The 16043-nt window shown below is 48.7% G+C and overlaps 1 protein-coding gene across 2 annotated transcripts; it reads right to left on the bottom strand.

Moving 5' to 3' along the window:
* Positions 1-11797: 11797 nt before the first annotated feature.
* On the bottom strand, positions 11798-15437 carry LOC144097234 (3'-5' RNA nuclease TATDN2-like). 2 transcript variants are annotated; one of them, XM_077629978.1, is made up of 5 exons: positions 15044-15437; positions 14507-14676; positions 13985-14114; positions 12478-12690; positions 11798-11980 (listed from the first exon to the last, which is right to left on the bottom strand). In XM_077629978.1, the coding sequence occupies exons 1-5, from the start codon at positions 15329-15331 to the stop codon at positions 11843-11845; spliced, it is 939 nt and encodes a 312-aa protein (XP_077486104.1). In that variant the 5' UTR covers positions 15332-15437; the 3' UTR covers positions 11798-11842. The 2 variants fall into 2 exon arrangements, with proteins under 2 accessions (XP_077486104.1, XP_077486105.1); XM_077629979.1 differs by having other exon boundaries at positions 15084-15214.
* Positions 15438-16043: the final 606 nt, after the last annotated feature.

Here is a 16043-nt window from a genome sequence, read left to right as displayed (position 1 = left end):
GACGCCCACGACCTCGAAATCCATCACGAGGACTCCTGTAAAACCGTCATCCCTGGTTGAGGACGCCGGCGGCCTGGCCTTCTACGGAGGATGCGGAGGTGACGTGGTCGGTACCTTCATGCTGAAGCGCACAACCTCGATGACTACCGTGGCCGGCACGGTGACTCCGGCGACACCGAATTCTGACGCGTGCTTCTTCCGGGGCGGTATGTCGCCCCCCGAGGTGGTGACCCCGGTCACCGGCCCCACGACGAAAGTGACCTCGCCACAAATTCATATTTTTCTCCATCGAACTGCGTTGGGGCCTTGTCTCCCGTGGCATTGGGTGCCGCGACTGCATCCCATCATGACCATTAATTCCTGTGTGGTGCCTACCATCACCGCCCGCAGGCACGAGGTTTCAAACAACCGTTCCAATGACGTCGGTGACGGTGGCAGCAACGACCACTGGAAAAAAGTCCACATGTGGCGTGACAGCTCATGCTGAGAAATTTAGAAGGAAAAGAACGCTCTCAGACGCTACCTGTCAAGCTGACTTTGTATGAGTGGTAGGGCACTGGTAAAGTAATCAGAGCTCATCAAGAAAAGTGCTGAAAGAGACTTTCCTGGAAAACGGAATGATTTCATTTGTAGAGGGCTTCATAAATAGCCACTATGAAGTAAAACCGGTTGTACGGCCACGCTTCGTTACCGCCGAGATTTTTAATTACTTTAGCATGAGGCCACCGCGTGCCTCCGGTCTACACGGAGAGTTCTGAGTACATCCCCTAGCTCGACACCGGCGCGTCCCCCGCAAACATACTCAATAGCGCGGAAGTCATGGTCCGTTTATCACCATCGCTGCGACGGCCGAGGAACCCTAGCATTGCGCATCCACGATGCGCACCATGAAAACACGCGTGGCGCAAACATGAGGTCATGAGGCGTGGTCATGAGGCGTCGCTCCACCCTGCCTGAAGTTCCCATGCCAGCGGCTTCCCATGCCGCTTTTGCGGAAACATGCGAACCTGAGTTTCGGGAAGGGCCCTTTCGTTTGCTGGCATTCTCGACAGCACCGAAGCGTCGTGGGTCTCGTTTATTAACACCGCCACCTGACACTTCCGCGACAGCAGCATGCGCTGTGTCATTACCCTCTGAACAGCTTTCAGGCCTGCGGCCAAAAATTGCCGTCACATCCGGCAGGCTGACACTTGCAGAAGCCGCATAACCAGCGACATGATTTTAGTCCCTTCCGTTCTTTCTTTCACGCTCCCTGCGCCACGCGGGCCTGTTGGTCGCAGCGGCGTGGTCGCATTTGTTGTCTCTCGTCGTTGTTTTGTCGCAATTTTGTTTCCGTGTGCGATGTGCAGTGGATACTAACATGCCGAACAAGTGTTGTGTGCCGGAGTGCACCGGCAATTACGATACGGGCAGGAAGATACAAGTGTTTTCTTTCCCAGAAGACGACGACACTTTCAAGAAGTGGTTACGCGCCATTGCAAGGAAGGACTTCGTGCCCACTTCGTACCCTAAGTTAAGCAATGTTTATGGCACTGTTTAGTGGTCCTGGTTGCTTTTGACTTAATCAGCACATTTATTGTGATGCTTCCGAAGCCTAGATAGATTGATTGTGGCCACATTTAGCTGAAATCACGCTTATAGACAAATGGGCTAGCATTAGGCTATTTTAATAAGTGGGTTCAGAGGTGTTTACGAAACGTTTGTACGTTTGTGCACGTTTGCGCTGATCATTTTGACGCTTCATGCATCGAGGCGACGACATCGTACTCGGATCCAAGAACAGGAAATGTTCTTACAGTTGGATTGCCAGTACCGAGGTTGTGCCGGGGATTGGTGCCTACCGTATTTCCCAACTGCCCCTCGTACCTTTCAGCACCAGACAACAGCAAGAGAGAAGCACCTGATGCTAAGAGAAGCCGACTAGAAGCTTCCCAACTCGCCCGTTAGGTCAAAGGAACACTTGCGTCATATGAAGCGGAGCAGGAAAGAGACCAATTTTCCTCACTCGAAAAAATAAAAGGCGCGCCTGCAAGTGTTCTCAGTGTCAGTTCAGTGGACAGTGATTCATAAAAAAAAGTATACGATGTTTTTGAACATCACCAACGATCTTGAACCTTGATTGAAGGCGTCATTGACAGTGTTCGAAAACTTCCAAGTCTCAGCCTTCTACCAAGGATCCGCGATCTAGAATCTTGGTAGCACTGTTGTTCCAGATTCGGTTTGCAAAGTGAGTTCCTTATTGGAAATTTTGAACAACCTGTGCATGCTATCTGACGAGTCTGGCGAGCGTTGTAGTTTTCGCCACCTGTCGCTTGCAGTAAATTTCCTTCGAGACAAATTGGGAGCAAGCATTAATGAAAACAAGAAAGCGGCTGTGAAATTTTTAAACGAACAGCTAACACTGCTCTCTGCAGAGCGTATTCAGTACAGCTCACAGGTAATGGTGTTTGCAAGTATTCTCCAGACAATATCACTGCATGCCTACAAGTATTTGAGAAAAACAAGTACACTAGCCTTGCCCCATCCGAGCACTATTAGGAAAGCGTGCTGATCTGTGCAAATGGGCCCAGAAATTGATTCTTGTGATGAAACTTTTCTTCAGTATGTTTGCGAGAGATTTACGCATCTGCAGCCTCATGAAAAGGCAGTGACGTTGATGCCTGACGAAATTCATATCAAGCCTTATTTTGATTAAAAGGGGGGCAGCATATGTGGTGCTGCAGTGAATTCCAGCGAGGCAGCCACATCTGTACACGTGTTTATGATACAAAGTCTGCTGAGCCCATTCAAGGAGGTCGCACACATTCTTCCGTTAAAAACCATACAGGGCGACCAACTTCATGCCATACTGAAGAAGGTGATCATACGCATAGAAGAGATTGGGTACAGGGTCATAGCCGTTGTTTGTGACAACAACTCTCTAAACAAAAAGGTAATGAAGATGTTTCTGCCAAAGCCAATGCTTCGTCATGTTTATACACATCCGGCAGATCCAGATCGGCCATTATTTTTTGTGGTAGATGCTGCACATGTTTTGAAGTGTATGAGAAACAATTGGCTAAGTCAAAAAAATTCGGGGATTTGCTTTTTCTACCCACGCTTTGAGCTTTCAAACAATGATGTTCGTCCTGAGTGCAAAATGACAGCCTCAGTTAAGAATTTGAGAAATTTACATAAAGAGGAGTCATCTCTACTGATCAAGTCTGGGTATGGCTTGACATACAAGGCACTTAATCCGAGCATCTTGGAACGGCAAAATGTGAAGCTGGTACTGCAGGCTTTTAATCCGCACATAGCCACAGCCCTGGCAGCTCGCAGTGGTGAAGCTTATTTTCAACATGCGGCAGCACAGCAGATTTCATCAAAATCATTCTTCGCTGATGGAGTATTGTCAACGTAAAATTGCCAAATAAAGGCTTCCATCATCGTACTGTTTACGAAGAACCCATGTCTCGCAGTACAGATGACCCAAAAGTAGCTTTTCTGAATGGTTATATTACCTGGCTTGATGTCTGGGAATTTTGTGGGCATGACACTGAGGTCCTTACCCAGGACACATTGAGTGCCCTAAGGCTTACTGCTCAATTCTTACTGGCATTGGCAAAGTACTGCATAAGTGAACTTCATTTTAAAGATGTCCTACTATGGAAAGTTCAAACGGATCCTTTCGAGAGTCGTTTTGGACAGTACCGGCAAATGGCTGGTGGGCAGTACCACATATCTGTTCGACAGCTTTGTGAGACAGAGGGCAGGGTTCGCCTTCAAAATGCCCTGCCAAAGATGAGCACTGATGACTCCAGAAACATCGGAGAGACAAAACAGTGTCAGAGATGTAGAAACCTCCTTTAGTGTTAGAGTTGTAGACGCTGACCTTCATGCACTCTGAGAACGAATGCCAGTTATTGGTTTTGTTGGCGGGTATTGTGCGCATGCTACAATGAAAGTTTTAAAGTTTGAAAGTTGCCGAGGACACTTGCTTGTTACCGCAAGTGAGACGGAATTGGAAGAAGACACCCATTCCTTAATCGCACAACTGGACCGCGGTGGACTCAAGTTTCCCTCTGCCCTTACAATTTACAATAGTCATGTACACGAAGGTTGTAGTTACATGGCTTGTGACACAAAGTGCCTGCACACAATTTCTCCATGGGCCCAACCAAAGGAAAGTCGTTCGGCAACTGACGCTCAATTATCTACCGAGGTTTGAGGACATAGATGCATGTGAAAATGGGCATGCCTACGAGCTCCTTGTCACACTTGTTGCAAAGTGTGCAGCAAACATAATGCTTAACAGCTTATGCAAACAAAGGAATGATCAACCTCATATTATAAAAGAACAGAAGGCAAAGAACAGGAAATCCCAAATCTTTCTTGAAAATTAATTTTCCATAACTTGTACACCGCACATTTAATTACTTTAAATTGTACTGCAGGTATCTTATTGCAATTTCCTCGTGTGATTTCTTTGGTGAGCTTCTGCCAGTTGTAGTGCAATGAGCCTTCTTTTGTTTGCGTCATTCATGCCTTCTAGCCCAGAGTTTAAATGACAGTTCTTTGTTTTTAATCTGAAATTTTAAACTATTTTCGCAATTAAGTGCAATGTTTTTTTTATTTAGCTGAACCTCAGACAGTGCCTGCTGTGGTAGGGGAATGACTTATTTGTCATACATTTTGTCTGTATGTGCTCTTCTTGTGCATTGTCTATTTTTGTGCGATTGTTGCAGTGCCTATTATGTATTATTGTATTAGTGTCTATATTATTGTGCAATGCAGTTTGTGCAGTGGATTCCTTGTGCATTCCTGTACCTGCAGCAGTGAAATAAGTGGTTCTTTGTGTCACTTATTTATTATAACCTGGTACACAGTTTAGACACAAGTGTGTTTAATGTACTGTGGTTTCTTTGCATGTCTTCGACTCTACAAAATAATATGTTGTGTTTTATGCCATTGAAGCGCACTACCTACTCTGGAAAATGGATGAAATAATATTTTCTTCTAACCTACAGTTAATATGCGAGTATGGTTTTAATTTTCTACCTCTTGGCATTGCAATGTGCTATGTTCTGCTTCCTCTCATTCATCTGAAACTCGTACCGCGCCACAAAGCCTACTTTAATATACAGATTGGTATTGTCGTCGTCCGCTTTGTGCAATGCATTGTCCTCCGTTTTGTGCATCGCACAAAGCGAGACTTACTCTTGTTGAAATGTAAGAAGCGGAAAGTTGATACTAAAGACCTTGACTATGGCGGCGAAGGCACTCCTGTGTACGTGAACATACACCTGACTGGCACAAGCAAAAAACTTCTCGGTGCAGCCATTGCTCAAAAGAAAAGGTCCCGATGGAAGTTTGTGTGGTTTGCTCGCCGCCGAATTCAGGCTAAGAAGGACGAGGAGGCAGACATTGTGAGGATAGCAAATATGGCAGATATTGCGAAGATTTCAAGCTAGATACCATGACCTGCATTCATATGTGCTGCAGAAAGCCCTAAAATGGGCAGGCAGGGAAATTGCTGTCCCTATCATGACAGCCCTACATTCAACAAAACGTATGCAACTAGGGATGGACTGCTTGCTACGATGCATCTGAATATGAGAAGTCTTAAAAACATGATAGATGATTTCAATATGTTTCTCGTGCTGAAGACCACGACGTCCACTACCGCCCCGCTTACTGACGTGATGTCGCCATCAGTGGCTGAGGACGACGGTGGCCTGGCCCTGGAGGAAGGATGCGAAGGGGTCGTGGTTGCTACCGGCATGCTTAAGACCACGGTCTCGACTACCGCCCCGCCTACTCTCGTGACGTCGTCATCACTGGCTGAGGACGATGGCGGCCGGGCCCTGGAGGAAGGATGCGGAGGTGTCGTGGTTCCTACCGTCGTGCTGAAGACCACGACCTCGACTACCGCCCTTCTTACTCCCATAACTCCTCCATCTATGGCTGAGGACGCCGGCGGACTGGCCCTGGACGAAGGATGCGGAGGTGTGGTTGCTACCGTCGTGCTGAAGCCCACGACCTCAGCGACTACACAACTGCCGTCTTCCGTAAAGGCGTCATCCATGGCTGAGGACGCTGATAGCCTTATCCTGGGTGGAGGATGCGGAGGTGTTGTGGTCGCTACCTTCATCCTCACACCCACGACCTCGGTGAATATTGCCTCGGCGACTCACGTGAAGCCGTCATCCCTTGCTGAGGACGCCGGTGGCCTGCCCCGAGACGAAGGATGCAGTAGTGTGGTTACTACTGTCATGCTGACGCCCACGACCTCGAAGACTACCACCCCGTCGACTCCAGAGAAGCCGTCATCCCCGGCTGAGGACGCCGGCGCTCTAGCCCTGGACGAAGGGTGCAGAGGTGTGGTCGCTACCGTCATGCTGGCGCCCACGACCTCGACCTCCACCCCATCGACTCATGTGAAACCGTCTTCCCTGGATGAGGACGCCGGCTGCCTGGCCCTCTAAGGAGGGTGCGGACGTGACGTGGTCGGTACCGTCATGCTGAAGGGCAGAACCTCCACGACTACCATGGCCGGCGCGATGACCTTGGCGACACCGAATTCCAAAGCGTTCTTCTTCTAGGGCGGTATGCCGCCCCCCGAGGTAGTGCCCCCGGTCAACGGCCCCACGTCGACGGCGACCTGGCCAAAAATTCCTATCCTTTCTCCATCGAACTGCATTTGGGCTTTGTCGCCTGACGCACTGGGCGCCGCGACGGCATGCCATCAACACCATTAATTCCTGTGTGGTGCCCAGCATCACCGCCCGCAGGCACGAGGTTCCAAACAACCGTCCCAATGACTTCGGTGACGGTGGCGCCAACGACCACTGGGAAAAAGTACACATGTGGCGTGACAGCTCACGCTGAGGAATTTAGAAGAAAAAACGCCCTCACAGACTCTACCTATCAAGCTGAGTTTGTATGAGTGGTAGGGCACTAGCTGGTAGAGTAATCAAAGCTCATCAAGAAAAGTGCTGAAAGAGACTTTCCTGACGAAAATAATTAATACATTTGTAGAGCGCTTCAGAAATGGCCACTATGAAATAAAACTGCTTGTGCGGCTACGCTTCATTAACGCCGAGAATTTTAGATACTTTAGCTCGTGGCCGCCGCGTGCCTCCGGTCTACATGGAGAGTTCTGAGTAAAGCCCCTAGCTCTGCACCTTCGCGTCCCCCGTAAACATCCTCAAAAGCGCGGAGGTCACTGCCCGTTCAGCACCATCGTTGCGACATGCCGAGGAACCCAAGCATTGCGCATCCACGATGCGCGCCATGAAAGCACGCGTGGCACACTCAAAGGGTAGTGGTGGGCATGAGGCGTCGCTCGAACCTGCCTGACGTTCCCATGCCCGCGGCTTCCCATGCCACTTTCGCGGAAAGGAGGGAACCTGAGTTTCGGGAAGGGCCCTTTAGTTTGCTGGCATTCTCGGCAGTACCGAAGCGTCGTGGGACTCGTTTACTGCCCCCGCCATATGACACTTCCACGACGAGCATGCAAATCAGTTATCCTGCTAGTTAGAACTCCTCATGCCTCGAGAAGCAAGGTCATGTAGGTCAAGTAAGGTCGTGTAGATTGTCTTCTCCGCGTGAGAATTTCCCATTAGGTTCCAGTTCGTTTGATCGTCTGTGTACTCAACTCCTATATCTCACAGTTCGCCCTTGTGTATTCATGGTAATATAATGATCGTCTTCATCATCTGGCATGATCAATCATCTCCTTCAACACAGCCGAATAACTTCGTTTGAAGAGGCCCGTGCAACCCCCCCCCCCCCTCCCTAAGAAAAGGAAGAACCATCTTGAATTTTCTCTGCTTCGCTCCAATATCACCTCTTTTGTAGCGATAGCTACATTACAGTAGCTTTTCGAGCCTTCATCGTGGCGATGGTGGTGGCACCATCCTGTGGCTGCGCCACCTCACTGTCACGTGGTCGGTGACGTGGTGCGCAGCAGCTGCCGGTGGCGCGGCGCCGTGGCTGGTCACGTGATCCGGCGCAGCAGCCGTTGCCGGCGGCGTGGTGCGCCGGTGAAATCGAGCTGCAACGACTTTGCGCATGCGCCGTGTCAAGTGGGACGAAGATTAAGAAAGGACCCCCAGAGAAACGGAGCGGGGAAAGACTGATTTTGCAATGCAACTGAACAAGTTCCACTCGGCCAGCTGTTGCTATCGCGTCACACCAGGTTTATCCAGAGCTAAACCACCGCCATTTTTTTTGCTATTTCGAGCCGTGCCTGATGACCAGAAAGAACAAAAGCTTTTTATATCAACTCATGGTGGCTGCTAAAAGAACCCTTTACGATCACAGATAATAAGCACTGAGCACAGTACAGTAGATATAAACATTGTCTCAAACGTGGCAGCCTGGGATGACGTGATCGATCTGAGGTCTTAAACTCCGTGCAGTGCCCTCTGCAAGTTTGACCGAATCAAAAATTCGCAAGCAAGCGCCATCACTTCTCAGAGCAATCGAGGCCTATTTCGCCCAGGGCGATCACTTTTCGATGTTCCAAAGCCTTGATGAGGTGTTCTTCGAGACCATGTGTGTACTTGTGGGCCATGTGTGGGTGGCACCCGAATGCACCCCAGATGCCTTCTTCAGTCAGGATCTTCAGCCACATGTGGCGCTGCAGACAGAATTCATAATCAGCACACAGAAAAGGAAAATTTAGGTGTATGCTGGTGCTGACCAGTCCCGGGGAATGCAAAAACCTTGCCAAACAGTGACTACATTCTCAGCGAAACCCAAAAGCGGAGAAGCACTTGAATTGGGCGTCAAAAAGCCACACATAAGCACCACATCATTTGCATTTAACCAACGCACGTGGAGGGCACCATACCACTGGGTGCCTACCTTCTCGGCTTTCACGGTGCCCAGAAGAAGTGAAAAAACTACACCACAGCTTTCATACCGTTGAAACATTATAGCTTTACTTGAAGAATCGCATCAAACGAACACGTAGCGCATGGAAAACATTGAGCGTTATTAACAACGATAGTTGTCAGTAAGCTTCTGAAGGCGGACCAAAGTAGCACACCCCTGTTGAAAGGCGAGCATTCAGATCGAGATTCATTCTGAAACTGTTCCTGCTTAAATGTCGATGGGTCGAAAAAGTTCGCCACGCAGCCATCGTAGCAGTCCTAAAAAGTTTCGCAGAGTTTGGTCCGGAACTCGCGTAGGACCCACGAGGCCCACTTGTGACGACAACTTGTAAGGTTACGGTTTGACTGTCTTTGACGTCACTTTTGTGGTTGTTTTCTGGGCAGCCTCTGTGGACACGGCTGCCGCCTCCCTGCAGAGGAGGTCGCATGGCATCTCTGCAGAAAAGCTGGACGATCGCATGACTTGTCTGCGCTGGAATGCGAGTTTTGCCGGCTCTTCGTGCTGACAGCAGGCGACCAGAAGGGCACTAGCATCTGCATCATCATCCTGTGAAGGAAAAATAGCGCATACAGACACTGAAAGAAGATGACAGGGTAACTGACAGTAGTAAAATGACTCAATTACTCATGTTGAGACACATCCACCATATTATGCGCAGCACCTGTTAACCTTTCTGTAGATGGAATTGGGGTGCATTTATAAAACCAGTCAAGGCTGTCGCAATGGTTCCCGTTCATAGTAACAAATGAATTCTTATTGGTCCACAAGGAAGTTTTCTCAGGGGAGGGAATAGATGGACCGTAACATCAGGCCAGCTTTCAACTGCATCATCATGATAATGCTAAAGATAGTTCGCATTGCGAGTTAAAAGGAAAACTCAATAGAAAGTTCTCGCTGAGATCATTTTTCCAACACGGTGTGGTGTCTAGACGATATGTATTTTCATATGGCCGCATCGACATGCTCTAGTTTTTTTGTCGATCGCAGCGCCGTAACACAACCTAGTGAGAGAAGCCAGCAGCTTTTGACGCAGCAGTCGTTCTTTTGTGGGCTAATTCAGCTGGCCAGGAATTCAGATCTTTTGTCGTGTGATCACAGAGATAAAGTCTGCGGCGGAGATAGCAGCCGCGCACGCCAGGGAATCACAATGCTCGTCTGTCCGAGATATGCGAGTGAACTTCGAGACTGCTAAAACATTGACAGCGATCACGAATATTGCAGAAGGTTCTGTGCACTACCATGAACGTCCCAGAGCGCCACGAACGCCTCTCGCACAGAAAACTATCGATAAGGTCGCACACCGGAGATGAAGAAACAAGGTCGTGTAAGAAGAAGCAAAGCGTCGCGTCTAAATTTTGGGCAATGGCCTTAAGCTGCCGTCGAAAAAAAAGTCCAGCTTCTCATTAAGAAAATCCCCTGGTTGGTTGAGGGGACTGTGACGTCATCAGCACTGCCAGATTAGAAAATCTGAGCATGAGGATGTTCGAGTATACTTTCCATTGCATTATCAGATTGGAGTGTACTGACCCTACTCATTAATCCACCTTAATGGACTCACTAATCCAGCACAATCACCAACAATTTCTAATTCATCCATTTGAATCCATCAACAACACACCTGAATCAATATTCCGTAATGGGCCTATTTCCAAAGCTTTGGGAAAACGTGTTCAGCAAGGAAGTTTTTTTTCTTGGCACCATGGTACAACTATATACGTGATTGCCCGCGCGTTTTCTTGCTTGGATAGTAACTGGTCGGAAGCGTTACCCTGAATCTTTGTTAAAGAGCTCCTGCTCACCTTAAAATACTGTTCGTCCTGTGGACCTCACACGTTCTTTTTTTTGTCTCGCGCTAAGCCCCCTTGATATAATACCTTACTAACTAGCCCAAACATCCACTTTCGAGCTTGGATGCTTATTATATTAGATAGCAAATGCTGCGGCCGGGAACAGCTTTTCCTGCCTTTTCGTAGCGTTTGAAGAATCTACTGTAAATACCCCTTGGAGCAAATCCATATGCGCCATCGAGTCGTTTTCCTGGCAACGCACACGTTTTCGTTTTAAGTTTTATTATTGCCTTGGGCCCAAATCTGAAGCTTCGCCTTCCATTCAGCCTACCACGGCGTGAACCAACTTTTATCTGTCGCCTGTGCCTCTGTGTAGCTTCCACAAACCATTGCCTCATAGCCCTGCATGTGCCATCTGCGGGTCTGACGAGACTATAGCCCACATTCTTTGTGAATGCCCAGCCTACAGCGCCGAAAGGCAGTCTCTCTGCCGTGCACTGGAGCGTCTAGACCCACGCCCACTGACGGAGCAATGGGAAAGAATGCTCTCCAGCGACCGTATTCTTCCACCGTGGTCAGGACGTCCAACTTGGGCTGATCCGGCGTGCACAGCTGGCAGCGGCATCCAGCGGAGCCCTGGACAAGGGGCAGACGACTATTGCTAAGCAGATGGAAGGCACCATCCGACTCCGCCAAATTCCTCACCAACTCTCTAGAGCTCAATAAACGTTTTCCTTCCGTCTCGGCTAATGGCCACGACGGTCGTCGGGGGTGAAAGCCTCCAAGGCACAGCTCTGCTTCTTGAGGACTTCTTGCCTGCGCGATAGGCTGTGACTTTACCGAACGCTGTTACTTTGCATATTGACTTCAGTTCCCTGGTAATCTCTTTTCTCCTTCATAATTTATCCCCTCACCCCTTTCCCTCCATGTCGGGTAGCAAACCGGTTATTCATCCGGTTAACCTCCCTGCCTTTCCTCCTCCTCCTCCTGTTTACAAATTTTCGTTAACCCAGAAATTTGACAGCAGTGTTAAGCCTAGAGGGTCACACCACTGAACGGCCCCTTGAAGTTGATCTCCAGTGGTAAAAAGCAAAAGCAATCAAATACATTTCTTTTATTTTTTCGCACAGTCAATATTTTTTTTCTCAGGCACAATGTTTGCTCCATGTCCGACATTATATGTTGTAGATTCGCCGTGTGTTCTCGCGGACGGCTGTCATTACGTCTTCGACTTCGATATTCCGCAACGATGCGAGCCAAGTCGCCACATGGATCGCCATTCCTGGGTGCGATGTTTTCAGACGGCTTGATTCCTAAAAAGAAGCGAACAAAAAGAAACAAACATTCATGAAAGTGGCTATTTCAATGACGCCAGAGCCAGGGCGTTCAGTTGGCTACTGCATGCATGGCCCTGAAAGTATTAGGCATAAGCATTGGCTAATAATAACTATCTGCAAATAACCGCTTACACATCTACACCCATTGAACTCTGCGAAGACGTAGCCCTTTCCAAGGTCCATGACAATAGCAAACATTCCAAGACATCTCATATAGTAGGCTTCTATCAAAGGAGGGCGCTAAAGTTAACATCGCGTTTTTCCGTCCCTCTCTGCACAGCGCTATTTGCAAAAGTGGCTGATAATAGAAATAATGGTGCCATACATAGGCGCGCAAAATCCACTGACGTCATTAGTGTGGGTGTGTGGCGGGGTTTGGGGGAGGGGGGGTAGTTAAAGTAGCCAATGAAATAAAATTGGCTTAAAGATAGTTACGCGGCTATGAAAATGTTTTCGCAAAAATCAGTGCGTACCGATTTCGGGAGGAAGTATGGGGAATCCGTCTCTATCAGCAGTCGGCCCAGGGGGATCTTCCTGGCAACCTCGACGAGCCCACCGGCATTGGGGAAGCTTACGAGGGGAGTGAGCCCAAGGCAGAGGTTAGGAAACTCCATGAGCCAACGCTGTGCCTCCGGCCAGTCGGCGGTGAAGCAGTGGCGGTGAATGGGGTAGTCTGACGGCACCATCTGCGGAAAGGGAAGCCAAGAGTTACTCATCATTACAGAGGACGAGCAGTGAACACATGCCGGATGTTTGACCTCAGATATTGTGCAATTTTTTAAAATAGGGTTGTTCAGTAAGAACAGCGCTTTTACCGGCTTAGAATTGCCAACAATGTAACCCATATATCAGAGGAGATGCTAACTGAGCTGGTTAACTAACAGCGAGAAAAACTCGTGCCTGAGCTAGTTGGTTCATGCCTGAAGATGTAATGAATACGGCACGAGAAACGAGGACAGCACTAGAACACAAAGGCGCTGGGCCTGTTCTGTGCGTTCGACGTACTTTCATCCTCGCTCGTGGCGACGTTTTCATAACATCGAGAAATTTAGAGCTATTGCCACAGTCAATCAAAAGCTATTGAGGATTCTTGCTATTACTGTTGGTTTCCTTATCTACCGAGAGGCGTGTAGCACGCCATAAGGAGTTTGCACATCAGTTTTTAGAATTTCGAAAACGCGGTTGTGGCCCAACAACTTCTGCCTCCATTGCGCCAAAATTCACGCCCTTTCGAAAAGCTTTCAGGCAAAGCCACCTCTCCAGCGCACGCAGCTCTTCGAAATGGCCAAAATTTGTCGGACCGGAGAGCCAAGGGCATGCAGCTCCGTTTTCGATATTCTAAAACCTGATATGGATTTTATGGTGCGCTACAAGCTTCTTTCTAAATAAGGAGACTAACCGTAATAGCTAAAAGAATAGCTACTAAATATAAGTAAGCCAACGTACTAGATAGCGCGTCTTAGCCGTATTCTGATGCGCTAAACCGCTGAGAATGCCGTGTCGAAAAATAATAGCACATTTAAAAACTGCATAGTACCTTATGTGAAACAGCCCGTACTTTTAGGCAGACCACACAACGCATTCGCCTCGGAAGCGGGAGGGGCGGAGTTCGATTTGCATTGCCGCTGGTTACCCGCCGGTTATGAAATGTGCACGACATTTTCCCTGACCTGGTGCTTGGCTGCTTTGAGGCGAAATGCTTGGGGAATCAGCTCACATACCAGCAAGAGTAACCGGGGGAGTTCTGTTGGAGGGAAGCTATACGAAGAAGACATTCGATCCGTCCGCAGTGCGCAAGTGGAAGAGATGCGCGAAAGTTAAAATTGGTCAAAAGCAGCGCGGGTGAACATGAGACTCACACTGAATGGAACTTTACGGGGCTCCTAATTATTCCATAGCTTACGAAAGGTATACACGTGGTCGGAATAACCTAGGTCTGGAAAGTAATGGACATGCGTCTTAGCCAAGTGGTGAGCGTACCTCTTTGAGGATGCCGATTGTGTCGGACGTGGAGTCTCGAGAGTGGATAATGAGGGGCAGCCGTCCATTCAGGGCAATCTGCACCTGCCGCCGGAACACCCGTTTCTGTAGGCCGTGGTCGCATTTATTTCTGCAAAAGCGAGGTAGCGAACTTTCGTAACCACTATAGCGCTTGAGGCGTCTTCACGCTGCGCGAACTACTCAGGACAGGTGTTATTACCTTCATAAGGCCGAAGAGATTCTCGCGTTATATACGGTGGGCTGGTAGCAATTACGGTAATACGGTGCTCGTGAAACCCATAAGCATAAAAAAACTGTTAGGAAACCAAAAGAGAAGCATGCAGACTAGCTTGATTAAATTGTGAAACGCGGTTGTCTTTATTTACGTAGCACTAGACACAGGAGCTGAATTATATTGTGTTTTTTGAACGACGACTGCAACATTATTGATCTTTGACAAACTACGAATGAACAGCGGCCTAGAAGCACCCTGAAACCGTCTTGAATTTATGTGCCACTCACCTGCGCGAATAGTCCAATCCTATTTCACCCAAGGCGACCACTTTTGGATGTTCCAGGGCCCTGATGAGGTCTTCGTCGATCTCTTCGCTGTACTCGCGAGCCATGTGCGGATGACAGCCGAAAGCTCCCCACACTCCATCCTCGGTCAGGATTCCATCCCACATGTGGCGCTGCGGCGAGACGTAAGCGCCAGTGCCAAATTAATCCAGACATAGGGTATATTAAGATACAAGGTAGCAGGAAAGGCAGGAAGAAATAATGGTATATGGGTTTGTGGATATACATGTTAGGGACATGAAGCAATCACGCTCTACTCCTGATTATGCAAGGGAATTTTTATTCATTAAAAAAGGACGCAATTTCGAAGGTAAATTCTGCAAACTTTCTGCTGCAAGGTCCGCACATTTGCACTGCAATTTACGAGAATGAGCAAAAGAACTATAATGGGATTAGAGTAATGTAATTACTGCAATGGGTGCAATAAATGCATATGTAGGTGCGAGAATAAAGCGAGATGTTTCATAAAAAAAGGCTTACTTGTTTGAATGTCTGTGGATCGCAAAAATTTGCCACGCACCCTTCGTAACAATCGGGGAAGGTATCCCGATGCTCGTTTCGGAATCTGGCATAGGTTCCCCGGTGGCCCACTTTGCGGAAGATGAAGTCCAGGTGACAGTGGGTGTCCACCAGGCCCACTCTTGAGGAGAGCGAGTACGGCCAGAGCTTAGTCGAACGAGGCATGACTGGCGGCGACGCTGCACGCGTTGGCTCTGAAGACGCGGCAGTAGGGGGCTCGGCCTCCTCCTTTGTTTTAGCTGCCTCCATTGACGACCTCGGCTGCCGTGAGACGCGTCTGCGCTGGAATACGATATCTGCTGGTTCCTCGTGCAGTGTGCAGGCAATTTGCAGAGCGCGGGCGTCAGCTTCAGCGTCCTGTAAGTGAGAAAAATACATTACAGAAAGAAATCCACTGCTACCAATAGTTTTGACATGATCTCAAAGGCCCTGTCTTTGGGTGCAGCAGAGACCAGCCCTCAAACTCTGAAAGCTTCTTTACCTCAGTAAGGGAGCCTTCGCTGCAGTGAGGCTCCCTCATGTATATCTGGAAGCTTTCTTACTGAGCAGACCTAAGCACAGTCGTCATTGGTGCATCATCCGAGTAAGGCAGCTAAAAGCTGCCTTCATGCGTCCTTTCGCCACTCCGCGCCCTAGAGGAGCGCTTCACCTCACTACTGCCACAAGTGATTCCTCACTCTTGCGCGGGCGGCGAGACGCGACGCAAGGTCCTAAGCCTTGCGTGAGCGCAGTTAATCAGTCGGGAAAATGGCAGCGTGGACTCACCCCTACGCGGGCGATTATACTGAATTTTTTAACCGTGCTTGTGAATGCGCGTTTGACTAAGTGTACTTGTATACAGTTAGGTCGCTTCGTGACGCGGTGAGTCGTATGGAAGTGTACTCAGAGTTAAATATTTGCGTTTAATTTCCGCTTAAGCAGGGCGTCTATGTTGACATTCATAACACAGCTGCCGCTGAAA

This window comes from Amblyomma americanum, chromosome 7 (genome assembly GCF_052857255.1).
Source record: "Amblyomma americanum isolate KBUSLIRL-KWMA chromosome 7, ASM5285725v1, whole genome shotgun sequence".
Taxonomy (NCBI): Eukaryota; Metazoa; Arthropoda; class Arachnida; order Ixodida; family Ixodidae; genus Amblyomma; species Amblyomma americanum.
The sequence above is the reverse complement of the archived record's forward strand: the minus strand, read 5'-3'. Positions and strand labels throughout refer to the sequence as shown.

Bases quoted from the DNA above. Each gene is read 5' to 3' on its own strand.
- LOC144097234 (XM_077629978.1), bottom strand. From the start codon at position 15,331: ATGGAGGCAGCTAAAACAAAGGAGGAGGCCGAGCCCCCTACTGCCGCG. The intron at 12,691-13,984 runs GTACGCTCACCA...CCCTTTCCGCAG, and splicing joins CAATCGGCATCCTCAAAGAG to ATGGTGCCGTCAGACTACCC. The intron at 11,981-12,477 runs GTACGCACTGAT...GCTTCTTTTTAG, and splicing joins CATACTTCCTCCCGAAATCG to GAATCAAGCCGTCTGAAAAC.